The sequence below is a fragment of the Labrus bergylta genome, chromosome 13 (genome assembly GCF_963930695.1).
Source record: "Labrus bergylta chromosome 13, fLabBer1.1, whole genome shotgun sequence".
Lineage (NCBI taxonomy): Eukaryota > Metazoa > Chordata > Actinopteri > Labriformes > Labridae > Labrus > Labrus bergylta.
In genome coordinates, this window is record NC_089207.1 from 29,533,792 (window position 1) to 29,561,686 (window position 27,895).

Below are 27,895 nucleotides of genomic sequence, written 5' to 3' on the forward strand. Positions count from 1 at the left end.
GCAGGTACTTCCTGTTCCGGGAGTGTGGGCGGGGCTTGTTGGAGATGCTGGTCCTGGTCATGGTCCTGGTCCAGCCCAGAGCAGAGTTTAGACTTATCTCTGAAATAACCGCATTTACCCGAAGATAAACTATGAGAATAGTTTTTTCAAAGTGACCCTGGCTTGCCTAAAAGCCAAAAAATGTTTTTCTGGTTGTGTATTTTAGTATTTGAGCAAATCATAAAATATTCCTACTAGTAAATAACAGATGAGAAATGTATTTAGCAAACAGAACCTTTTAAGAAGCCAAACCTAGAAATGAAGTCAAATAAGATGCCGAATCCAAATTAGCACGATATTTCATCGTCTTTATCACAACTTTCAAAAATAGTACCTTACTTTGATACTCATCTCTTATCAGTCTCATTATAATATTTCTGACCAACTGTAATTTAATCTGTACTTGTCTGAAGTAAATTTGCCCAAGTTACAACCTGGATAACGGCTGTACCTGTAATAATGAATATAAAGAAACACCTCAGGACAAATAGACCAACCTCACCTGATAGATGGAATTTGTGGGTTGGGCTGATATGGCCTGAGGACTTAATCATTCATCACGGAAATATAAATCCAGCAGGTGGAGCCCAGGGGCATATTTTATTACTTCTATTATGTCTGCAATCAAGTCCCTCTTCTTAAAGTACACACCCAGAGTAAAACATTGATCACACTCATGTTAGTGTTGAATTCACAAAACTTTAGAGTCTGCCAACTCTATTATAAGTATAACTGTTTTGTCCAGACATGAGGAAGATGACTAGTTGTTATGATTTTAGATTTGCAGCCAGGTTTAAAACTTGTGCTAAAATTTGGTTATTTGTTTCCATGCTGTGTCACTGTTGATACAAATTAGAAAACATTCACTTTGAATGGAATTTTGTCTCAAGAAAAACATGAAATTAATCTTGGTTTGCAGTATTATACTGTAATTCGAAAGGACCTTTTGTCAAGCATTTATGTCTATAAATATATGTACACTATTATCCCTATATAAGCAATATATTTTATTACTGGATTATACAGGAAATTACATTTTTACCTTAAAAAAACAGCTTCCATTAGTCCTGTAAAAACAAACATGTACACATCTCAAAATCCTACAAAGAAAAGGGACCTAGCGGCAGAATATGGAGGAGGTAGAGTTCATGTATTGCAGCTTTTCCTGCAGGGCGTCTCGTGGGGGAGGTCACACAGAGTTCAGATTATTTTTTTCCTTTTTCTCCTGTCTACTTTAGTTGAAAGGAGATGCTGCAGAATTCAAGCCACGTTACTCCCGAACAAAAAGACATGTCAGAGTCAATCTTGTCAGAAGTTGTATTTTGGCTCTGAGTGGGTCAGACTCTGTCCTGTAAAGCAGCACTGACACTTATTTTTCTATAGAGGTCATGTTTTCTTTTCACTGGGGTGTAGTGAGAGCTTGTTCAAGCTTTAATTAGACATAAATTATAAATGAGTGTAAACAACAAGTACACATTGTATTCAATAATATTATACCACTACAGATTTCTAGAATAGGGTCTGCCTTAGAAATTAGGACAAATTACACAAATAATCAGAGGACGTCACTTTTATTTTGTTACAGGAAACTAAAATGTGAAAACTGCAATGAGGAGCTTTTGTGAAACTGCTACAACAAAGATTAAAATAGTTATGCAGGTCTGGAATGGCACATGAACACAGAATAAATATTTGAAAATGGCTGATTTCACAGATTTCACATTACAAGTGAAGCTGCTTTTATCTACTGAAACCTATCTGAAGTGTTTTTCTCCATAAAAAACAATGACATGGAAAGGTTGCATAATGGTACAAGGTCTAAGTGGCTTAGTATACATTTTATAGTGACACCTTCTGAAGGAGCGTTGACTTTAAAAAATATTTCATTAAAAATAACCTATCATTCAACATTCCAAAACATTAAAGTCAAAGTTATTGCTTGTCACTTGGAGGTTTATTATCAACCTCATGAGCACAGGAAGTGAAATGTGTGGTCTTAGAAATAACAGAATGAAGTTAAAAATGTAAGCAAACCCCTAAAACCACCCAGCAGTCCAATATACAGAAATGTGCAAAGCAAAGACAAACATCTTCAGATGCTTCAAAATAACTTTCTTAAATAATTAAAATTAATTTGAACAAAGGGCTTAACAAGGAATGTTATCCTGGGAAATTAAGTGCATCTCGTTTGGTTACTGTTTTTATTTTGTCAACAGTATGTAGGCATCACAATGAGGTGGCAGGCAGGTCTCTTTTTGGGTAAACAAAGAAACTGTGGCAGGACAGGTTTCTTCAGTCGTTGTAGCCGGTCCCCTCTAAGTGATCCGGGATTGGCAGTCCAGTGAGGACTGTTAAACACCGGTTCCACACATTAAACACAGGGCACACAGGCTGAGCGAAGGCGATGTCAAATGTGTACAAGTGCTGGGAGCCGACAGCGTCATAGAAAGACAGAGATCCGGAGTCATAGTCCAGCAATATCCCGAGTCTTCTCAGGTGGGGAGACGGCTCGATGGGCATCTCCTTACAGTTGTGACGCACCACCCATGAGTTGTTGCATCGAGACAGGACCCAGGAAGCAGAGTTTTTGCCGACCCACTCATGCTTTGGTGTTGATTTGTATGCAATTCCAACTGCAAACCTGCATGACAAAAAAAAAAAAGGAGAGTTCATAAATGCTTACATTATAACATTTTAAACCTATAACATTAAAAGGACAAAGTCTACAACAACCGTGCTAGTGGTTCTGTGTGGCTATGTCTGGTCAGCTGGTGCTTAAGGTAAAAGCTAACATCTGAATGTTAATATGCTCACAACAGCACTGACGTAGGTACAGTGCATGTTAGTTTTGTGTTTAAGCATACTAGCATTTTCTATTTAGTACTCAATAGAATACACAATGAGGTTGAATGAGAAGAGGTCTGAAGGTGTTTGGGTGTTTTGTCATAAACAGATAATATTTGACATTTAAGGATTTTGCCCTAAAGTTAAGGAATCAACAAACATATTTCATTTTATCATGATTCAGAATCTTAAAGTCTGTCACAAGTCATCTGTATCTATTCATCTAAAAATGTCAACTTCAAGGTCGGCTCTGCAGCAAAAAATTAAGGATTTCCAAAGTCTTTAGGATGAATCCATAAATGTCTGTGCAAAATGTCATTAAGTCAAAAAGTCCAGTTGGTGTTGTAACTAAGACGAGGCTTCATCACAACAAGCTGCATTCTGTTGTATGAACTCAACTGAACTAATTCCATCCATTCTCAGTTTCTGATCTATGTAGTGGTCTGAATGGCAGACAAACAACAGCTTCCTAACAATCACACCACCAGCATGGCTACAGAAAGGTCAATGTTTTTACCATGTGCTTCCTCCTATCAGAGCTTCCCAGTAATGTCGTCCGCTGTCGATGTAGACATTTCCTGTGACACCGTAGCTGCTGTGGCTGGAGAAGCGGTCCTGGCTGTGGCTCTTCTTGGATGATGTTTCATCCCTCTCCACTGTCAGGTTGTCATGTGACACTCTTAGCTTCCTGTGAGCTGACTTTGGGTCCAACTTAAAGGGTTGACCTTAAAGAAAAATACAGTTTTTTAGAGATGCATCACAATTCTCAAGAATGATCAACTATATGTAAATGTAAATGTACCGTTGTTTCATTTGACTTACTGTTGGTCTTGAGCTTCCCTGGTTCACTGCTACGGCTTCCAGCCTGGTTTATGGCTTTCACTATGAAAATGTACTTGGTGCCACACTGGAGGCCGTGCACAGTGTAGTGATTTTGTTTGATGTTTGGTACAATCATCCAGCTATCAGCAGAGTTACACAAACCTGCAGCCAAGACAGACAGTCAATAACAAAAACAAAAACAGATTTACATAAAATATTCACAAGCAAGGCCCAGTGTCTGAAAGCAAAAAGTGAGACATACAGCTTCTAGTTTTGACTCCTCAAATATAGCTGCATTACCACTCATCCTAATGTGTTGCGGCACCGAGGCAGATAACAATAAATTGCCTGATTGAGCATGTTGTGACCTTGTTAGCGCAATCAATTCCAGCAGTCTGCTGCTCATTCCAACCCAAAGACAATATCGAGCTCACCATGTCTGTCTGGATGTAAATCCAGTCAGACTAAGCTGTTATTTTTTCCCCTTATCCCCTCCTAGATGCTGCAAAAATTGCAGTGTATTTTGGTAACATCTCATTCCCCATAAGAGCGTGGACAAAGCCCTCCTCTTCTGCTGCTACAATACAATATTATGTTTAGATATTGTAACACAGCCCCCCCAAACAATTCTAAGTCCTTCAGGAAAATCCCTTGAAAATCCCCCTGTCATTGTCATGTTTCCCACCACAAACAATTTGCAGCTGGAGAGCCGCATTCAGACTTACTGACAACATTGGAGTGGCTGGTGAAGATGGCATACTGGAGTTCATATGATACGACCGAGAATTCATCTTCTGACGTCCAGTGGACTGTGATTGTGTCATACGAAGCTGTACATAATTCCTCACGGATTACTGGTGGATTTGGTGCTGCAATTGAAAAACAAAGGGAAAAAAATGTTGTTGAGAGCCAGTAATGAAAAGCTGAGTGGATGGTATTCTGCACAAGACAACAACAAAATAAACTACAATTTGAATATGTTGTAGAGACCGCAAAAAGAAAAAAAATGATGGTGGAAAAATGCCATCTTCTGTGTCTTTGTTCTGATTAGTGTAATTAAGCCGGGTAGCAGCTCCTCCAGCTATTAGAGCTACAGCTCCCATGCAGGGTTTAATTCACGCTGCACAACAGGCGCTGAGAATAAACAATCAAACCGGTTTCATTTAGGGGAAAATAAAACTCCACTGTGGTGAAACGTGAGAGATTTTTTGTTTTTCTGTCATTAGCTAGTTAAAATATAAATCCCTGTTCCTGTTTCAAGCCACAGAGGATATAAAGTGGATGATCTTAAATGTGCCATTTACCTAAAGGAGCCAAACATAAATTATTACTTTGTAATAATAAGAGATGCGAGTATAAAACTGCTCAAACATTGTAGTGTACCTGAACTCACATGGTCGTTAATACTGGTTGAGCACTAGATTATTTTAAGTGACTTCATGCCTTGCAAGCCCTCACTCACCTGTGAGGTAATCCAAGGTTTCAAGCATTTTTTTCTCCCTTGAAAAGTCCAAAGCGAAAGTATCGAAGGTGTCGTTCAGGTTAATTTCTGGTAACAGGATTTGGGAGGATGCTGTTGCCATTGAAACTCTGTAATAAATCGTGAACATTATCAGAAGTGGACCATTTTATATTCCAGACTTATTGTTTTTCCCCCCCAATTACCTTTCACATATGTTCTTAGCTGTCTGGAGGAATCGAGTGTGATCCGTCTCTTTAAGAGTTTGGTCAGCCTGTGTTATGAGGGACGAGGACCTCTCGATGCACTGCTTGCAGCTGCCGATCTGCTGAGCTAGCTTCCTCAGCCGCACAGACTACACAGAGAAATAAAGAGACATGTTGATAGATGAAAAGCTGGGTAAATAGCCCGAGGAGTTCTGCCTACTGTATGAGGCACCACACAGCCAGATGGTAGATTTGATCTAAATTGCAAGTTAGAGAGTCTTACTGAAGAAAATATAATTTCCAGCTGTGACAATAAGATTTTTTAGCTGTGTAATAAACACTAAATGTGAGGTTCAACATGTTTTAGAAAGTATGCTGGTATGAAAGGTGTGTTAATGAAACATCCATCACATCACTGCCATGGTAACATGGCCATCTAATCCCTGATCTGTGCCTCACTGGTGTATTGGCTGAAACCAGAACCTGACATGAGGCACGAGGTGAGGAAGGAAAGCGTCACACCCTGGCTCTCAGTATCTAGGATCTGATCTTACTCTGACACTGAACAAGGCAAAACATGCCACAGCCTCTCTGATGGCATCTAGCTTGGGGAAAGGAAGAGAAGCAATTCAAGAGGACAGGATTCATTTAATGAGCATCTTATGCATGAGCACCGTAGTTTAACAAATATTTGTACTGTTAAAAGGGGAATAGTGTATATAGTACAAATGCTTTGTAACTGTACTTAAGTAAATTAAAGGTATATGCTCTTTATATTTCATTGTTTACTTTACAAAAATACATTTCCACACAAGTAGTCTGCCACCTTTATTCCCTGAATAATTCAAAACAGCTTGCCATTTTAGATTCTAATGCAATTAAAGGGAATCGTTATTTTTGTTTTGCATCACTATGCAGCAGCTTCCTAATCCTAACCTCAAGATCGATAAACGAATTGGACAATGCTAAGTGAAAATGATCATTGCTTGGTGAATCAAACATTGCATGATAGACACATCCAAGACAAAAACCTGACAAGAAAGCGTTTAGACAATGTGACTTCATTGACCCACAGCAAAACTTTGAGCTACAGAGAGGAAATTGAAGACGCCAAAACTGCTTAAAGCATAAAGTGGAGCAAAGGTAAAGTTCATTATTTTTCGGTATATTGATTTTTTTCCCACAAATATTTGTACAGAAACAGCAAGGACATGTCAGTGCTTCTGCTTTTACCAGAGTCTCTTTTTCCAAGTGCCTTTTCTCTTTGAGTGCAGAATACGTGTTTGCCTCCTCTGATCACCTTACAAAAACATCATTTTCAAGAAACAAGGATTTTACCCAGCAGCATTGACTTGTTATTGTTGCACTCTAACAGCAGCAGCATGCTCAGGAGTTGTAAGCTAGCTTGTCAGCTGTGCCTGGAGGCAAGGATAAACATACAAACAAAGGTTATCACGACACACAAGGTGATAAACACTACCTTCCCCTCCTTTATCTTGGTAGCTATGATCTGCCTTCTCTGCTGTATGATATTAATCAGCAGGTCGCACTCCTCCAGCAGCTTGTTTTCTTGTCGCGATGCATTAACCTAGACAGGACAGGAGAAGAAGATAGGAGGAAGCCAATCAGGGGAGAGGGTTTAATTTATTTACAGCACGATTCATACGATGCAAAACCCATGTGGCAGGAAAACGACCTTAGAGGATAAATCTGTCTTCTCATGTCGGACACAGGAGCAGTCAGCGGAGGTGGGTATATATTTCTTTACGGTGTTATAACATAATATTTTGCAGGGTAATGTTGTATCCATGAACAGACTAAAGGCCCTATTTTGAGGGCACAAAGTGCGCAGTCTAAAACGCACAGCGCAAAGTGATTTGGAGCGTGTCCTGCTACGTTTTATAATCAGAGGTGATCACATAGAGGTTTGATTAATTTGCTTAATTAAACATACAGTAAGTGTGTTTTGGGCGTAACACGATTAAAACCAATCAAAGAGTAAACTCTCATTGACGGCCAGGTGCGACTGCAGCCTGACATGTTGGTATGTACATGGCCGATTTCATTCTTTATTGCTTAAAGGCTTTATATGGGATTTTTTGATCCAGCAGATGTCGCCCTTGAGCACCAGCATGAAACCAAAACAACTCGCGCTGCATTGTTGTGTTAGCATGTTAATGCTAGTGATCTTTATTATGTTTGTATCTTCACACTGCATGTAAATTTACCTGAAATGAGCGTGATCTAGAAACACAGTTAAGCAGTGAGTACAGTATGTTATTCTTCTTTTCTCTAGTCCCTCAATTAAACAACTTTTATATGTGAGGGGAGGAGTCAGCCGGCCGTCCAGGTGATGTAAACAAACTGAAGATAGGACTCTAAAAACTCTGAAAACATCACAGACAGTGGGACTCGAGTGTTACACCCATTGTAGACAGTCATGACTCACAGAGTTATTTTCAGAGGAGATACTTGATTTATACATTTAAGAGTGAAAAATCACATAGAAAGACTTTAAACAAACCAAACTCCGACCAGCTCACTTAACTTCTCTCCTTTAAGTGTGCTTCTGAACACAAAGAGCATACACAGGACACTTCATGAAATATGTTGATGCTTGACTGAAGGTTTATTCTACTGAATTATTCCCACAACAGAGTCTAAGGTGAAGCAGTTTTCTGTGTCCTCAGGATAGGATCTTGCCAGCATTGCGCCTGACCACACCTCATTTTAAAACAAACACACCCCTGGGTGCTAATGGGGGGCGTTAATGTGCTCTTTAAACAACTTGAGGGGCATGAGGGGAACGCGCACCCAATGTACAGAGGCTACCGTCGTCACAGTTCCTGTGGGTTTGAATTCCAGCTCAGCCCTTTGCTGCATGTCATCCCCACTCTATCCTCCTCATATCTCCTGTCTCTCTTCAGAGGTTCTGTCCAGTGAAGGGAAAAATGCCTTTGACATTTTCTTCTTAAAAAATCTAAAATTACAACCGAGTCAAGTGGAAAATAGGAAAGCCACCTGCATCATGCACAGGGCCCATAGGTGTCAATTTATATAAACTAATTTGGTTTATTGCAAATACAAGTTCAACATTTTGCAATTAGTATCATAAAATCAATTGCTTTTCAGCCTGCAAGACTGTGCTGAGCTTCTCATTATGTTAAAACAAGGAGTAGGGGTTGATTATAGAAAATGTTTGAATGTCAAAGTTTTATTGTTCAAATTAGACGGACGCATTTCGGCTTGTAGCCTTCATCAGGGTCATCGAGATCATGACCCTGATGAAGGCCACGAGCCTGTTAATAAAGTTGATCTTCATACTACAAGTGTTGCTGGAGCATTTTGACCTCTTCAAGCTTTTCACTCTACATGAACCTTGTTAGTTGCTGAAGTTGTTCCAAAAAATCCCACTCTGCTTCTTCAAAGTTTTATAGTTCAAAATGACTCTACAAAGACAGGAGAATTCAACACAGGGCTGCATCCAGTTGTGTTTGACCATGTAGAGTGAAATACAACTTCAATAAGTCATGTCCATCTGAGATTTTTGACACTTTATTCTATCAGTGTTTGGATTCTTCATGGCATTTGAATCGACCAAAACCAGATTATTTGCTATCTTTTGAACATGTATGATAAGTAAGGGTTTGTAACAGATGCATGGCAGAGTGAGATCATAAACTAAGGACACATAACGTCCACGTTAACGTTTATTTTTGATATATATGAATATATGAATGCATATTTTGCCTTTGCTCTTAAGGTACTTTATTTGCAGTAAAGTGCATCAGCATTTCAGGAATGATGGATCTATAGACTAATGAGTACTTAATCTTGTTGACATGATGAAAAGCCATCCTCAGGCCCAGTCATTTATCACTGTGTTAATAATTCAATGAGTTGTTGCCCATGAAAAGCCACAGCAGCGAACAGCCTGCACCTGAAAGCAGACAGATAAACAGCCTCACCTCCACATGCTGGCAGGTTTGGATAAGTTTGCCCATCAGACTTTCCAACTCACTGGTCCTCTTGATTAGACTGCTGAGGTTGGAATCCAAGGTTTGCTGCAAAGAGGGGGGAAAATGAAAATGATATACCATTACATACTAAGGCACCCACAAACACATTTAAACAGACGAATAAATCCTGGAGGAGACTCAGGTGAACTGGAACACGGGGAACATATCTGGCTCCTGTGTAGTGGGCACAGGAGAGGAGACACAAGGCCGCCTCTGGATATGACTGTCCACATTTGGGCTCTGATCTGTGCAGAGCCCCCCGGGTGCTCCCTGTGAGCCAGAGATCCCATCATGCTGCCTGCTGAGGCCGCGGAGCTTAGCAGAGCATCTGCCAGCGATTTGGACGACTAAACCCCGGCTGTGTTAATCACTGACTCAGATCAAAGGCTTATGTTTCAAACTTAATCTCTGGCTGTAATTGGGTAGGAACTGTACCATCACAGTAGAGAATATCTTCTGATTTAAACTTTTATTCTGCGTTAAGATGATTTATGTGTAATTACATGCGAGCATGCTATCAATTTAAAAGGAAACAAAAGTGCAGTCACACCTAAATTGAAACACTGAACACTTAATCTAAATATGGATGCTAATGAACTGATGTCTGAGACTTTCACGATGAATTTTTCGTCAAATTCAAGACACATTTCATCTCTATTTGTTGAGCGCCCCAAACTTATTAAACTGCGTGTACTCCCAAAGTATAGATGCTTACATCTTGAGGATTTTTCTCTTGATGAAAAACAAAATTCTGAAAATAATCCAAAGAAGAAAACAAACAGAGAACAAAGGGTCCATAAAGACCCAAGAGTGGGCAGACCTCTTCCAGATCGTTTTAAGATGTTTCACAATGTGATTTTATAAGGTGGTTGCATCACTGTGCACTGAAATAGCAGAGGCTTTATTTAACCACTCTCGCAAGAATGATTCATTTATATGCGAGAGAATGTGGTGAAAGCCTTTTCAGATACTGAGCTGCAGGTACAGGTGAGGAGCCGAGTTTTAAACTTTAGAAATGTACACGAGAGATGACATATTAATCAAAAGGATGTTGAATGTAGACAAGCTTAAAGCTTTCTCTTCACTTTTATAGTCTGAAGAATCACATAAAGCCTCGCAGAGAGGGAGAGCAAACGCAAAACATCTCCTCTGAGAATATTTTTGGTCTTTTGTATTTCTCCCGCTTCCTAAAAAAGGCCTCTCCTAGAACATTAACACCCTGTGTGTGTTTAGACAGCTCTCTCTCTCTCTAATGGAAGCTTTTTTCCTAGATTCATTTTAAGCTGATGAGAGGAAAGAAAGGCTGCTTCCTTTTTTAGACCTGAATGCTTCTGGTTCCACACCTTTGCTTCGGCCAGTCTGTCTTCCTTCCTCTCACAGTCCTAAAGGGTCACACTCAGGACTCTGAAGTTTTGTCCTTTGTCAACATTTGAGATTTGATCCTTTGTCAGGGGTTGTAACTTCATTCTGCAAACATCACAGGCCTTGCTACATATCTATGATTGTCACTGTGTTCCTGCACTGTCTAAGTATCTTTAACTGAGAAACACTAAACAAACTAATGATTCTAGTGTACAAATAAACACCATCATTATTCCTAAACTCAACTCTCCGAATGCTGACTCACTGTCACACTGTTATGTCTGACTAGGATATTTCTATAAAGCAAAGCCTCCATAATGCTCATGATAATCCTAACGCCTGTGTTTTTCCTGCTATGACAAGTCAAAATGTTGGCTGGGAGAGAAGTGTATTTAAAGAGCTGTCAGTCAAGGTGGGAGTGGAAGCAGGTTCCAAACCTGTTCCAAAAGTGGCTGCCTAACGAAACACTGTGGAGTGTGTTTCATAGTTGATGATCTTTAGCAGCTCTTCAAGGCTGGTCAGGATGCAACAAATGGCCTTCTTCTTAAGAGTGTGTTTCATACGCTCTATAGTACAACTACAGCATGTTGTATATCTGTAATGTGTCATAATACAACGACATCTAGCATTAAGATCTCCATCGTTCAGGAAACCCCTGAAGTACTGAAGTCTTTAGTGCTGATCCTGCAAGACAAAGAGCAGGTCACAGGGTCTCTTCAACAGTTATACATGGTTTCTTGTTATACAGAAAAGGCCACTTAGTTAATTGTGCAGTCACCATTAAGACCATTTTACTCCTACACATACTTTGGTTTCATAACGTCTTTTTAAATGTTTTCTTGAGATTGTAATTGTTTTTCTGTTTACAATACTTTTACCAACTCTATTTCAGTACTGTATTTTGGTGATTCAATAAGGAATAGGAAGTTCCTTGCTCTGAAACCTCATGCTCGTTTCCCTTTAGCCCGCTACATTCTGGGATGAACCGCAAACATACCACTGACTAGAAATATGATGATCGATGGAAAACAACAGACTTGATACCGGACCTGGATCATGTCACATACTGGTAAATGCTGAAACAAGCCTGAAAAAGTCCCACATTACGCTTCCACACACGCACGCACACACTTGCATCTTTACAATGTCACAATATTCCTTTGTGTGGGAATGTCTGCGAAATGTGAGGCACTGTAAACACATGTTTGGAAAATACAGCAACTCTGAACAAGCTCAGCTGCATGCCACCTGGGTCCTGTGCTGCGTGCCATGAGAAGAAAACAATCCTGTTTCAAACAAGCTGTTTCCTATGAGTTTTCTAACAATGCAGTTAAGTGCACGTAATGTGTGGTCAACGAGTTACGACAACAAATAAAAACATGAATTAGTAGAATGCAGCCCGTTGTTAAATGACATCAGGTAGCTGAGGATGTAATACAGCAGAGAAAACAGATCATTGTTAGTCTGGGCTTAAGGAAGATAAAGGATCAAGGAATCTATTCATCTCTAGTCAACCACTCTTCGGCATATTACCGTTGTGAAGATGTGTTTATTTAAAGGGAAAAATAATTAACTACACTGAATACTGACAACAAAAAACTGTATTCCATCAAGGCTACAGTGCTGTGTCTGCATGTAAGCACAGTGTGTTTCATTCTGTTGCTTTTTAAAGGATCAATCCAGTGAACACTAAAGTATATCAAATAAATCCTTCCCTGAATGTGTAATTTTAAAGAAATAATTCTGATCACCTGGTCGGCCTCCTGGTGTGAACGATCACGCCCCACACAGAGAAAGCGGCCAGGAGATTTCTGCACAACGACAGCACGGTTAAACAAAGGCAGACAGGTTAAGACTGTTCCTCTGAACCTTCTCACCAAAATGCTGCATCCCAGTCCCACTGTGACCGAGCATTGTGAAAGAGAGGAGCGGGCACAAAAGGGTTTCAAGTGTTACTTGTGATGCAGTTACCCCCCCCCCCAACTCACCCCTTTTGTGAATCATGCATGGACACTGAGAGTGGAAACAAAGCAGAGCCTCATTTCTATTTCATGCAGTGGATGCGGTGCTATTGTTAGGGTACACTTAGGGAAGAACTGAGAACTTTGCCTTGAAAAGGACAAAAAATGATCCAGTGAGGTAGAAGGAAAAACAACTATATTGGCCGTTCACTGACTTGCTAAGAAAGAAGTTGATTCACGTCAATAATGGCAAGAATGCAGAGCCACCTTTCTATTCAGCTAACAGCATCTCCTCATGTCTTATTGATATCAGACCCATCTGCTACACATGAGCAGTTCCTCTCCTAACTTAATCTGTGAAAAAAGTCTCTGGCATGGGCAGCAATTACATTTAAGACTGGCCAAGAGAGAGACAGGCTCCAACTCATTTATACTGTTTGTTTGAATCAGAATTTGTAGATAACATGAAAAACTATTAAATGTGAACAGACACATACATTAAAACAAAAGAACCTATGAAGGGAAGTCATACTGGGTTAGGTGTTTCAGATTTTCTTATCATAGGATGTGTGACTGAGTACTTTGTGATCTGATTAAAGATAATGCAGGCTTTACATTTACAACAATAGACAACATAACAGTTAATGTAACTTGCCATAACATGCAGCGACTCTTATTCAGTATGGACAGGAACATTCAAGTTATTTTAAATACATTTTATTAAGCGTTTTTGAGTACTTAGAAAAGCACTATAAAAAGTGTAATGCAATTTTATTATTATTATTAAAGAGTTATGTAGCATTCTGTATCAAATCCACTTAAACTCAGAACTTCATCTTTCTTGATTTAAAGTGATGAACTACTACAAATCAAAACCATTGTTTAGATATATGAACATCTGTTGTTGACACACAATGATGACAGTTGTTATTGGTCTCTTTTTTAATAAGATCAACATCACTAAAATGATGGTATTTAAAGGTTTCTGGTTTTAAATAAATGTAACTGTAAGTGTACAAACTGAGTAAAAACTAAACATCTTGACTTTCCATTAGTGACTTTGGTTTATCTCAGTATCTGGGCACTACTCTCTATAACTGAAATAAAGCCGCTCACTTGTGTTTAACGTTTAACTCAACTCTTGTATGAACTAGCGGTGTGCCTGTTAGACTGTTAGACTGAGACAAGAGGTGAACAAATACAGAAATCAATGCAGTGGGCTACAATCAGTAGGGAAGGTTTTGTGCAGGGCATCATTCCCCTCTCATTGCTACAGATCATTTTCATTTCTTACCTTCAGTTTGTCATAGCGGTCACTGAGGGCTGACACTTGGTGGTCCCGGTGTCGGCCAACCAGCTTACACAAAGCACAGATCAACTGTTCGTCTGTCACACAGTACATGTTGACCTTCTCCTCCTCGTGCTCCAGACACATGAGTCCTCTCAGATGGGAGTCCAGCAGTGGCTCTATCAGACGGTGGCCTGTGAAAGGCTTCTTGTTGGGGTGGGTGGCCTTTAGACACTCGTCGCAGTATGACACCTCGCAGGTGACGCAGGTCTTCACGGCGTCCTGCGGAGGGTCCTGCTCGCAGAACTGACACTGCACGCGGTCAGTGGGAGAAGTCATGGCTCTGCTGTCGGGGGCAGCTCGCTCACGCCGGGTCTCGTTAGGAGAGTTAGGTCCACTCAGGGAAGCCTTCTGGTAGCGGTCTATGATGTTCTGTAGTGTAACGTTGCGTTTGAGTCCCTCTAGGCCCCTCTGGTTGAGAGTGATGACATGGCGACAGGTCGGGCACTGGAAGGCGCTGATGGACTGAATTGGCTCGGTGGGGGTGCAGTGTGAGACCAGGATACGATGGGCACAGTTGAAACAAAGGCTGTGAGCGCAGGGCAAGAGTAACGGGTCCTCAAAGAGCTCCAGACAGATTGGGCAGGTCAGCTCCGACTCCAATGTTTCCATCTTCAGGCAAAACAAAGCAGGGTCGACTGCGAAATCCAGGGAAGCTGATCAGCTATCTGTAAAGAAAACACAGAAATGACTTAAGTATGGTGATAACTATGTGACGACATGTAGAATAAAAATCACCTTCAACAGGACTTGTAAACTTATTTTTCAAGCAGAAGTACTGTACAAAACGTAACTCTCCTTCAGCATGTCAACATGTGAGTAAATTCAGCTTTGCATTTGGACATAAACTAATTAGAGCCTTCATTTTGTCTTTATGTACCAGCACAAGTTATTTATTCATTTCTAAAATTCAAAAGGATAACTCATCCTCCAACTCAGCAGCAGATTAATTCATAGTGAAAAATAATCAGACACGGCAACTCCTAATGTTCAAGAATTTATGATGTAAATATTTTGTAAAATATCCGATTATGTAAAGGAAGCAAAAAGCTCACAGGAGGATAATCAAACTAAAGCCTGTCATATTTGACATGTATCAGACTTTTGTAAGTTTTGTTTGGCTGGACTTACAACTCGGAGAATGCAGCAGCGGCTCATTTTAATTTGGCATGGACTAGTCTAGCCTGTCCGCATGTGTTCCACTCTGTACTGTAGTCCGCGGGCCAGCGGGGCTGCCGAGGACTGACAGCTCAGCCAAGCAGAAGTCTATTGGCCTGCTTGCTGATGGCTGGGGCTCCACACTATCACAGACACTAAGCCTTTGTTCCCGACCAGTCAGACACCCCAGCTGCGAGTGGACACACTGTGCTCACAGCGTCTCTCTATGTGAACTCCCTACCTCCACTCATTATGTGTGAAGAAGGCAAATGCTCGTTATCAGGGACAGTCGGGGCCACAAGTAGCTCTTTTGAAGTTCTGAGGATACAGCAATTACCTCTGAGCTACAGACCTGGGTTTGTTCTTTTCTATTCTGTTCAAATGGTCACTGACACTCAGATGTCCCACTACACTGTACGAGACAAGAGGTGATTGTTGCCATGTCCCCTGTGACTGTGATGTATCTGTGGAACCTTTGTTCCTTTTGATATTTTCTTCTTTACAGACAAATGGCAAATGCAGGTGTCTAAAAAAATTATAACAACAGAGGATCAAAGATGACCTCTTTACTTTGTAGGCTTGAAAACTCAAACCTGTTTTTGAAGTTGGTATTTGAACATCCATTAGCATGCCATCTTCACAATTTTAGACTCTTCACTGTAAACACTTTTTTCCACTTTTAAACTATATGTCAATAATCAATAGTCAATAATTCTTCAACTTATACATTTGCAGATAAATGTCATAAAACCAATCTAACTATGGCACAAAAGATGACTAAATTACTTGCAAATATTTGTACTTTGTTTGAGATGTTTCTACTATAACACACGAGACAACATTAGCAATGATACTATCTAGCGGTTAACGTACAAGCACAAGTCCCGTCAAACAGGTTAGATCCTTAAATACAAAAGGAAGATAGTTATTTTTATGAAAAACACAATGCAAAGATCCACTGATGTCATCCCCCTATGGCACAAGTTACAAAAAGTGTGTAAAACAACACTGAGGCAAAGAGCCAACACAAAGTGCTGCTACAGCCCAGAGAACATCACACACTCCTGAAAGCTCTCCCATTCATGCGCAGTTTACTTTACCCACCGATGGATTTCGCCCCACTTTGCACTCCCGAGACATTTCTGCTGAAGGGAAAAAAAACGTCTGATCTAAATTCTGAAAAACATTTTCATGACAACAACTACACCAGCCAGCCATACACCCAGGCATTGCTAGAGAGACAAGCATCCAGATGGCACAAGTCCTCACAGCCCCAGTAATCCCGAAGCAGAGCTGTCATTAGGCAAAAGATTGAGCAAGAGGTAGCAAGCACAACAGGAAAAGTTGCCCGACAATTCCAGGAAAGCCAGCTCCACCTACAGCTGGAGCGCTGGCCAGTAACCGGGAGAAGAGAGTAAAAAAAAGAGTGTGTATGTGGGAGCAAGAGAGAGAGAGAGAGAGAGAGAGAGAGAGAGAGAGAGAGAGAGAGAGAGAGAGAGAGAGAAAACAAGATGAGGCAAAGGGAATTGTGCAGAGCCCCAGCCCATGCCCTTACAGGAAGGTTAGTGTCCTCCCGGCCCTGTCCATTCAAAATTCAAAGCACGGATCAGGTTCAGGTTTCCTTGTGTGGCCATCTCTCCACTCAAAGCTTTGGAATGGAACTTCTCTTAGCTATGCCACCAGGGAATCAAAGAGAAAAGCAGAAGAGAGAGCGAAGAGGCCACCTGAGAAGCTGCAGGACTCAACTCATCTGAAACGTGGGACAGAGGTCTGTGATTACCTTAGCACAAAAACAAAAAAACAAGGTGACGTGGAAAAATTGAGTTACATCACAGAAGCTTGTGGTGTGTAACACACCTCATGGATGCCACAACTAAAAAAAAAACCTACTCCAAAACTATCTCCATCTTATAAAAGCCCCATTTGACTTACTGACGACAGCAAACACTGAAAGACACTTAGCCTCCTCTCAGACAGAACTTCAAATGAAGACAGACACTGCCACACCATCACCTGCTACATTTGAGTTCGTCCCAGTTGGCCCTCGAATGGGAACCACTGAGGTACCATCTGCTTACCATGTGCTTCTACCTCCAGACACCCCCTCCCCTGCTGTGCTGCTTTTCAATTCTCCTGTCATTCACAGGAGTCCCCGGAGAGGCTATCCTCTCCAAGAGGAAGACACACACAATAAATATTTAAGACGAGTTGAAGTTCAGACAAAGTGATGGGTGTGGGCTACACGGCTCGAGAGAAGCACATGGGAATGTGACAGATTCTCCAGGATTCCTCAATAAGAGTCTCTCTCCAGCTGGGATGGAATTTACTGTCATGAGATTAGCAGGAGGACTTCCAGGAACTGGAGATCACAAAAAAAGAATGAAAAACTTTGTCTTATTCTTAATCTGCTGCAAAGCTCTATGCAATATGTTAAGACGACAGCCACAACAAGAACTAATTGGTTATCAAAGACTGAATTATTTTTAGTCTGACAGTAGATTCATCCAGTTGAGTAATTTTTCACAGGGAAAAAGTAGAACTTGTGGTTTTCATCTTCTTCATCAACTTGAATATTTGTGGGTTCTCTCAGCCCTCTATGACAGTGAGATGAATAACAACTAAATATCTTCAGGATTTGATCAATAAATTACATTTTAACAAGATCTTCTCTGGATATGGGAGACCACCGACGATCGTTTTTCATCACTTAATACATCTTATAGACGACGCAATCAAACAATAAGTTAAGAAAATCATCAGCAGATCAATCACTGCCATTTCTACATAGAGGCAAACACGGGTTTTTTTTATTTATCAAAAAGCATTAAATGTGATGACCAGAGAAATTCATAATTCAGTTGACTCAGCAAATTTAGAGAAGCTCAGAACTGTAATGAAGCCTTTAAGTTCATAGAATAAAAAAAGTTACATGAATCAAACATTATGAATACATTTACTAGAAATTCTGATCTCTCAAAAATTAAATCCGTTTTTATACATGACTCTTAAAAAAGACACATGGTTTTATGAGAATCTGGAAACACTGTCTCAGTGAACAAATGCTTTTACATTTAATTACAGTTTTTTAGTTGCATACCTATGATTGCAGATGCTCAGAGTTGAGTACAAGCAGATATAATGGGGTGAGACACGCACTTGATTGTGTGCATCTTTGTCAAATGGTGAACTTAAACAACAACTTAACAGTCCAAGTGTTATTTGCTTCTGAAGTATAATGGGTCATTAACAGATGAAACAATTACAGTGTCTCAAATAGGAAGACAATCATCTGCTCAAGCACTGTCCTAATCCTTTTTGTTATGGTCTTTATCACCTAAAATGATGTCTCTTTCCCCATGTATGCAGCCCCTGAGAGAGTGTGATTGCTCTTGTCGTTTCCTGGGGCACACACCTAACATATTTATCTGTAATCCTGTCTCCACAGCGTGGCTGTGACCAATGCGTGGCCTGTTGCTGTTCCCTAAAGCAGCCTGCTCAGCAGCGGCCCACTCAGGCCTAATGTGATTTACAGCTGATTACACTAACAGATCTACCTGACCTGCAGCTGCACACATTACTGAGATTAGCTACACGACGCCTAGCCCTTACCGCCATCCATTATTACTCTTTTTTTAACTGCTAGTGGAAGGAAAGTTAATTACCAATCCAAACATTTAGGCTACTAAATTTATATCTCATCTGTCAGACACACACACTCTTTCCATTAACAGTGAACAGGATGTTTCATAATGAGGAAACAGCCCTAAAAATCGATAAACTTAATGTTTCTTGGCTAATGAGTATCTTACAGACCGTGAGTGGAAAAGAGGTCTTTGTGTCAGCTACTTCCCAACTTTTCATGTCTTTCTTTTCATTTAGCTTACAGTCTGGGCTTCAGAGGTCATCAGAGGTCATCGTGGTCAACATCACAAGTTGCACAAAAGCCTCATTTCCTCCCAGCGCGCGCGGCTTGGCAGGTGGCATCCGCGGGAAAACACCGTATCCTTTCCACAACCACAGGAACTTGTGACTTTCCAGGCATGAAGCCTGCTGCTGCTGCTGCTGCTGCTGCTGCACCGAGGTCCACGTAGAAAAGAATAATCTCTCGGACTGAAGTAGATTGCTTTGTAATAAACATCCGGTCCTTAACTTCTTTATGCTTTTCACCTCGTGTGCTCAAGAAGTTTTTAAACGTCATACAACAACAGTCAGTGCCATTGTATACTATAACAGTCAAAGAGCGACATCTAGTGGATGGTCTATAAACTACAGAGGATTTTTATTTCCTAAATCAAAGGAGGCAAATTCTACCACATAATTAAAAGGTGACATTAAACTGTTATTATTTTTTAAATATATGATTCAAAGAATGTTGCATCTAATTTAGTCAAATATGGGCTAGTAGCCTCTTTATGCATTATCTCAATTTATTACAATATACTTGCTTATGAACATATTAACACATCTAGGCTACTTCATTGTGCTGATATAAATATTTTCTTTATTTCTGTTTTTGATACTGCCGCACAATTGTATTCTTACATTCTAATTAGAATTTCATTAGCTTTATTTATGTAATTATTAATTGTTAAAGGAATTCTAGCATTTAATGATTTCATTGCCAACATCTTTTTTTTTACGATTGTTGAACTATGAAAACTTTATTCCGCACTTAACATAAAACCAACATGACGTAGACCATATGAAGACCTCCATATGTGTTGCCATGGTGACAGCTTGATATCTATTTGTCACACTGGTGATCAAAGGCAAAGCACTCTGCTGGGAAGATGTCTCGCATTCCTCCTCACAGGAACAAGATAAGTCACTAATTAATAAGAGAAACCCCGGGCTCAAATGAACTGTCCCAGTTTTACCCTTCGTTAGCTTCCTGTGTGTATGTAGTCACAAACTGTGGCCAGATGTATTGCCTGATCATATACGGATGTGGCCAGGGAGAAAAGTGTGTATCCTTTATCTTATCGGTGGAGTAAATGATATTTTGTAGGTCATGGGGCTACCAGATTATGGATGAAAGGCTGGGTTTATCTCCCTCTGGGCTACAGTGGCTCCCTCTGTTTGAGTCAAGGTAATAAAAAACTTTTATGATGTCTGGGGAAAGATGACACAAAGAAAAGGAAAAGAGAAGACAACCTACATAAATAATGTCGCAGGGAACACACTCTGGTTATTGCGGTAAAAGTTATTTTATAGAGAGGATTTGTTGATGTTCCAGCCCACAGTGAATAGCTGATGTGACTCTGGAAATCTACTTTGACTACTCCAGCTGTCTTTGACACTTCTTAATCACCAAATTCCCCTCGGCCTCTAACTTAGTCATCCCAACTCTCATTCTAACTCTGGTATTATCCACGGATCAGAACACGAAGGCATCTGTGAGCGCAACAAGGCCAAACAACCCCAACACTTGCACAGATTCCTGCCTGCAGGCTTGGAAACAAAATTATGACTCAATGTTTTGGTAGAAAACACAGAGGCGCAGTAACACAAAATACATACCGAGTTAGGAATGACCTTCTGACTTACCGGCAACATGATTACATCCATAAACAGGCAAGAGGAGAAAGATTTGCCTTTAAAGTCAGTCCCTGTTGATATATGGACTCTGCCAGAGCTGATCCAGTGCAGTGAACTTTGAGAAGGCTGACTTGTCTCTGTTGCTCTCTGTGAGTTTCTGACCCTCTAACCCTGTCCTCTAAGCCTATTGAAAACCAGTAGGAGGATCGAAACTTTCCACCCTACCCTCTCCTCTCACAGAGGACTCTACCTATCCCACATAGACTTAGTTGGCTGCAAATTGTTGCATTGCCCAATCACATGCAAGGGGAAGGACTTGTGCTAGTTTTCTCTATCACTCACGGCTATCAGACCATAGAGTGCTGCCATAACTCCCAACAAAGCTTTTTTTGTCATTCTCAAATAAACATTATCCACATAGCTGAACTGCACACAACCAAAAAAAAAAACCTCAGAGTGCTTTCATAACACTCTTTTCTGATTTTTGCATATTTTATATGATGACAAACCTAGTCTAGTTTATTGCAGCTTGAAATGTGTTTCATGCCTGACATTTAATACAGAGCATTCAATATATGATTCATTGCAGCTGAAAAAAATAGTGCATAAGCAAATGCAGTGACATGCTGATACTTTGTGTGCACGTCAGTGACCCAGTGATAATAACATGAATAAATTAATAGCCTAACTACTAAACATGAACATGAATAAAGAAATGTATTAAAATGTTCTGCTGTCAGTTGACTTCATGATAGGCACAGATGGAGATCAAACAAACATCATAAAGCCGGGCAGTTATGCCCTGCAACCTTATTTCTGAAACAGCCTTTTGTTTTTCCATGTGAACACACTGAGCTGGAAACACACAGGAATGCGCTGTGGTTGGGAGAGTTGACTTCAATAGTGTTGAAAGTTGTTGGCATCTGTTCGCCACTCTTTGGCGATGCTGAAAATGTCTCCAACATAAACATGCGCTGGCTGACTAGACTGGCATCCAAACAGTGACTCTGAGCTTATAAAGTTTGATCAGTTTCTCAGCTCAGGATATGAAACCACGTTGACCATCAAACTGCGAGGTTTGAGGTATTCAGTTGAGAGCCGTTACCTCGGACGACCTCGTCACCAGTTGAGTGTTTCTGATGTGTATCTCAGTGTAAATGTTTAGGTTGTGTGGTGGAACCGCAGCACATAAAGCATGGACTGACTGCGATTAGTATAGAAACTAAAAGTGCCTGCCAGGACTTCTTGAGTTACAGTTGAGGCTGCAGGGTCCAAAATAAGTGTGAAAAGGAAATGTGAGAGCAATGAAAACAACTTTGAGGTGTGTTAAAGCATTTAGAAATGTAGTATAGTATAATATCCAAGAATGTAATCCAAGTCTGAGTGAATATAAACGCTCATTACAAATTAAAAGTGTGGATCAAAATCTGTTCAATCAGTTCAGACCATTTGTTTAGACTACAGGATGTGGGCGTGGCACAAAAAATAGATTGACATTTACCATGCTCCGCACACTGTGACTATAAGTGTAGTGTAGAATTTATTTCAACTAATGACTTAATGTGGAGTAACAAAATGCTTTGCTCTACATAGCATAGTAAGTAGTAAGTAGCATACAAACGCAGCATTAGCCGCTACACGTCTTTGAAGTCATATCTACAGTATGAATGCAATGTTAGCTAACTCCGTATGACTGAGGCTCTAAACTCTAAACTCAGCTACACTTCACGCTTGCTGCCAAAAACAGATGATCTACATCCAGCACTAAACTCCCCACACAAAAAAAACTATTATTCAACCATGATTAACACTCTACAAACTGCTCAGGTCAGTCATAAATATGTGTTGAGAGTACAATGTGAGATTTTCAATGCTCTGATACCTTCTGATACGTTGTGTCTTAAAACACAGCAATCTTCTTTATTTTATTGATTGACAGTAGCCAAAAGCTTTAAAAAAAAAAGGACAACAACAGACCCTTAGTCGTATTTTTAACAAAGTTTGAAAGCTGCCATATTCTGACTATTCCCTTGAGTCCTTTAAGCGTCTCATTGTGACTCAAAAGTTACGCTTCTGTCTCTTACTGACAGAGAGAAGAGGGATGTATCTGTGTAATTATGAAAGTTTGCGTACAATTTTTGGTAAATGAAGATAAGAAATTTCCCAACATTGGATGCCATGCCTTCTATTTTTGTTGCCATGGTAATGAAAGAGGAATTTATATTGTTTTATTTTTTACTAGTATCTTATCCTGGTTCAAAATACTGGTTTCATGACAACCCTAGTTCAATACTAACACGGGTTGTTATAGCCAAATGGCCAAATGAATGAAAGTTTGTTGATTGAACTTGAATTGATTCCCATAATTAATTCTTGTAATGAATAGCCTACCAAGCTTTCACATGTGAAATTGAAGCCCAGTTTTCAGATCCTTTAATGACAGTATTCTTGGATTGAAGCTTTATTTGAATACTTTTAGAGAGTCATGATGATGTACTTAATACCAAGAATAAGCTTGTTTGACTCAAATGAACATTAACACTTTAACATTGTGTCAATGAAATCAGATTGAATGGTGATATGAAGATGACTGCTGTATGTGTACATGATGAGGAAATACATGATGCACACCAGGCCAAACATTAATTGAAAAAAATACACACCTGCTAAATCATATTTAGTTTTTACTCTGAGCTTCTTTTAGTACGTCAAAAATCCTTGCTCGGTATTTCCCCCATTTCAACCAAAAACTGTACACAATACTGCAAAGCATGTTTATTTTAGCACAGCAAAACTTTCTCAAAGCCTCACTCTGAAGTCTAAAAGAGTCACCCATTGAAAAGCCACATGATTCCTTACCTCGCAGCCTGTTAGTCAGTCAACCAGAGAGTCCATAGTCCTGGTGGCAGATGAATACAGAAATAAAGCCCAAGAAGAGATTTCTCTATAAACACCGGCTTTCCTCAGAAGCCTCCCTTTAGCTCCTACTTTCAGTCGGGGCTCTGCCGCTTCGCCTGTCTCCCCACTATCTCTGAAATTCTCCTCACACAGCCTCTTCTACTCTAATCCTCTCTAAAGGAAGCCCAAACTGCTCCAAATGGTTCAACCAGGCACCGACTTCTCAGGCTTTTTTCCCCTCTTTGTATTATTTTGTTGGCTGGGATCATTAACTTAGTCCCATGAGAACATAAGGAGGTAAATAACCCCCCTCCTAGCTGTGGGAGGCTGTCAATCACAACTGATGATGAGGTGTTGAGAGGGGGTGCTTTTAGCCGCCGGGGAGGCACTTCTGATTGGCCACCGGGGAACAGAGGTGTCTTGCATGACAAATGGGAGCACTGGGATGGATGGGCCTGCAGAGATGCTCAGCTGAGGTTATGTGCACATTTATAATAGACTTTCCCTCATTTACATGTCATTCAAAAGGAAAGAAAGACATGGAAATGAGTGAGTAATCAAAGTTGACATAGCAAATGTCTATTTAACACTGCTGAATTCTACTAATTCATGTCATTTATGTTGCGCTTGAATAAAAGGGTCAAGGAGAATCACAAGATCTTTAAATGACTCTTTGGTACAGTCTGGATGCTCAGTAGGGGGGTGAACGGGAGGAAGGCATAAAGCTTGTGTTGCCATGGCGGTGTGGCTGGAGCAACGATGCATCTCGGCACTCGAGCCAAATGCCACTCTAATCTTTTCACTGGCAAACCTTCAGCTCTCTCTTCACAGCTTGTTTGTTTCTCAGTCAAGCTTACTGCTGCCTGTCACTCTCCAGTTCCTCCAAACATCACATGCCAATGTGAAGTCTGCTGTCGTTTTGTAAGAGGAGGAAATGTGCAAAGACAGTGTAAATGTGGAAAAAAAATACCTTGGATGGGTCACTTGAATCCCAGTGACCACGACTAAAAGCTTAAAGGCTGACAAGCGAGGTGAAACAATGGCTGAATTAAGCATGACTTCCACTGTGATGCCTCCGTCTGCATCGCTCATTCTGCACGCTGTACACACACACTAATGCATTTGTAAACAGCACATCTGCTTTCTATGTAAAGCATGAAGCCAGCAGACACACAGCAATGGCACATTATTGTCACATCACTCCAACTCTACAGCAAATCCAGACTGCAGAAACATCTCTTCCCTCTGCCCAAGACCACACAGGGTAATATATCCATAAAGTGCATGTGAAATGAGGGAGGCACTACTTTGTTTTCTCACAATAAGATGCATTTCATAGCAATAACATGCCATAAAACGTTTCACATTTACATGCAGGGAAGAGTCAAACTGATTTCTGGACCCAGGATTTACAAAGAAGTGAAAACAATTTGTCACACGAGGGTCAATCTCAAGTCACTCACCTTCTCTGAACTTTTACTAAACATGAAGTGGAAAAATGTTTCTGTTTTAACCATTGCAATAAAAAAAGAAAGAAAACTTGTCTGGGCTGTGGTTTTAGCAGCAGTTCCCACCTCAACCAATGGAAACCAAACCTCAGCGTTGTTCCAGGCTAAAACACAAAGTCTTCTGTGGCTTTTAGTCCGGAATGGGCACAAAAACATTTATTCTTTTGTATTCTGTCACATCAGAAGCAATTACATCTCCTCAGATATAAACACATCTACAGTTTTATGAGGTATCAACGTTGACAAAAGAGAAACTGCCTGTTCCATCATAGTTATTTATAAATTTTGACTCAAAGCCACAATTCAACCCAGTCCAGAGGTTGAGCTGCTCACAATAACAATTGTATTTTTTGTTTTGTTTATGTATTTGTATAAGTGGCTATAAAGATGTTGACTTTCTTGGTGTAATCCTTGTCGAATTACTTCCGGAAAATATGATGCATTATACTCTATTCCCTTATCAATAAGTAACAGCACTGTCGGAATAATTATTCAAAACAAATGAATATTCATCCCCCTTAAATAAGGCCGTTTGCTGCCTGAGGCGCTCCTCTGGGTGCTGGTTGGCACATCAGGATGTATTCATTGGAAAAAGACCTGAAAAGGCTGTGTAATGTGATACAATTTAATGGTTAAATTGGATATATTTTTTTATATTTGTAATATTTCAGAGACTTTTGGAGCAGATATTTGTAATCTAAACCATCATGTTATTACTTTATGCCTCATAGTACAAACTCATTTTACTCAAAACAAATATGTACTCAAATCTGTGTGTGATCCAAGGTGCCTAATCTACATTATGTCAAGGAAGACAAGGAAACACTTTCTTATTGGACAAGAGCCACATTTTCCATACTGTCAACTTAATTGCTCACCATAAACAATAATGCAAACACATTTGAAATGAGACTCTGCAGTAAAAGTTAGCCAGACTTACATGCTATCATCTGGGGCGATCCTTTAAAATGCAGGTGCAACTTCCATTGATGGCTTGGAAGTGCTTTTCAGTAGCACATGGATGAGAGACTAAACAAAACACACAGTAGCATCCTGGCTAGTCTCGTCCCACACACCCTTCCTCATCATACGCCCAGCCCCAGCCCCAGCCCCAGCCCCAGCCCCAGCCCAGGCTGTATGCTCATGCAGGCGTAAAACGTGGCCAGGAAGCGTCATTTCCACTAGGTCATTTCATGGATACTGTCTCCATTAACACTCAACCCCCTCCCCACTCCCTCTTTTCCCTCTCTGGGGTTGAGCTCTTGCCCCTGGCTCCCCCACCCTCTCAGCTAAAAGACAAAGATGTAGCAAATGGATGGGGCAAAGGCGGGGTGCATAAACCTTAGGGGGAACCCAATTTTGATGAGTTTCCGACTTTGCAACCAGGCCCTGAACAGATGGGCTCAGTCTCCGGGGCTCAGCTGCACTGCTGCGTTAACACAGTTCCATACATCCACACGATAAATGTTGTTTTGCTGCTCATTTAACAGCACTCATCAGATCAACACCCACATACAGGTACACAAGAACACCAAACAGAACATATTTGTCACGTTATGTTGGCTATTAAACCCTCAGCAGACGACCATAATTAAAGTTTTGGGGCACGCTGCTAATTGAGTTAGCACACACTCTGGCATCAAGATTGTCTTTTTGAGTGCAAACACTGATCTAAGTAGCGATGAGTGTTTTCTCTAACGAGGACAGCAACTCCTCATTTTGCCAATAAACAATAAGATGAAAGTGGCGTCTGCCCTCATCATGGCAAAGGTTCAACATTTTAATTGCCTCCATCCCCAAGGCAGGCCGCCCATAACTAAGCAACACACAATCAATGTAAACATCGGCCGTATAAATGAACGCGTTAGCAGAATGCCAATTAACACTTTCTGTGATTTATCCTCGGCTTCCAGTGGAGGTGTGAAGTTAAGTCACCAGTCTTGAAGCTCTTTTATTTGTAAACAGATAGGGATGCTGGGTAGAAAATACAAAGTGTCTGCTCTACATGTCACATCAGCCAATGTTTACATACTGTGGTGAACATATTGGACTGTTGTGAGCATTGACCTGGAATGGATTTTTTCTTCTGAGCACGTTGCAGCTTTATTGGTACTGTGTTCATTTTGCCAACAACAGAATCAATTTTCAATGTTGTTTTCCTTTCCTATTTATCGTTGCAAACAAATAAAAGCTACAATGAAAGCTGGTGTAATAGAACTTAGTATAAATGTAGACGAAGAGAAGGACTTAGTTTGAGCAGCACCTTAAAGGTAGCCTATTTAGTTAGGGTTTATATTTATCATTAATCAGTACATTGGATGTGTATGATGATTCACTCTCTGGATCTGCTACTACATTGGGTAAAGCCACGGTATGAAAAATCCAACCAAAAGATGGTGAAAGCCAAAGGAAACACATCCTTTACCAAGTCAATAAAGCTATACTCTGTGGTCAGAAACAGCACAATGAATTCAGTAATGTCTGCCTTTTTCTTATTAAAATGTAACAGTGAAGGAGTTTTGGGAAAGTAGCATGTCATGTGTTATGTTTAGTCCGCACACCACAGAGCTTTTGCCTGAAAGTCTCTGCTTTTTTTTTTTTAAGGAAAAAAAAAAAAGAGTCTCCCTCTGAAAGGGTGCGGTGAACGCCTGCTGCATTCTTTGCTGCTCGGAAAGGTCTGTAATTGCTTCCAGCTTCTGAGGGATCTACTGTAGAAAAGTGGTGTCACATCTT

The 27,895-nt window shown here is 40.4% G+C and overlaps 1 protein-coding gene across 9 annotated transcripts in view; it reads right to left on the bottom strand.

Annotated features, from left to right (window-relative positions):
- Window positions 1–1,594: 1,594 nt before the first annotated feature.
- mid1 (midline 1) overlaps window positions 1,595–27,895 on the bottom strand; it is a 28,217-nt gene continuing 1,916 nt past the window's right edge. The window contains exons 1-11 of one of the 9 annotated variants that reach the window (XM_065962325.1): window positions 26,103–26,241; window positions 14,007–14,728; window positions 12,503–12,562; window positions 9,339–9,434; window positions 6,851–6,958; window positions 5,371–5,519; window positions 5,168–5,295; window positions 4,431–4,574; window positions 3,706–3,867; window positions 3,401–3,608; window positions 1,595–2,680 (exon numbers count right to left, since the gene is read on the bottom strand). In XM_065962325.1, the coding sequence (XP_065818397.1) occupies window positions 2,332–2,680; window positions 3,401–3,608; window positions 3,706–3,867; window positions 4,431–4,574; window positions 5,168–5,295; window positions 5,371–5,519; window positions 6,851–6,958; window positions 9,339–9,434; window positions 12,503–12,562; window positions 14,007–14,672 (2,070 nt within the window). In that variant the 5' untranslated portion in view covers window positions 14,673–14,728; window positions 26,103–26,241 and the 3' untranslated portion in view covers window positions 1,595–2,331. Of the gene's footprint in view, window positions 2,681–3,400; window positions 3,609–3,705; window positions 3,868–4,430; window positions 4,575–5,167; window positions 5,296–5,370; window positions 5,520–6,850; window positions 6,959–9,338; window positions 9,435–12,502; window positions 12,563–14,006; window positions 14,729–16,322; window positions 16,605–19,102; window positions 19,358–20,765; window positions 20,953–23,615; window positions 23,819–26,102; window positions 26,242–27,895 lie in introns of those variants that run through there. The other 8 variants (XM_065962324.1, XM_029277473.2, XM_029277474.2 and 5 more) reach the window with 8 other exon arrangements.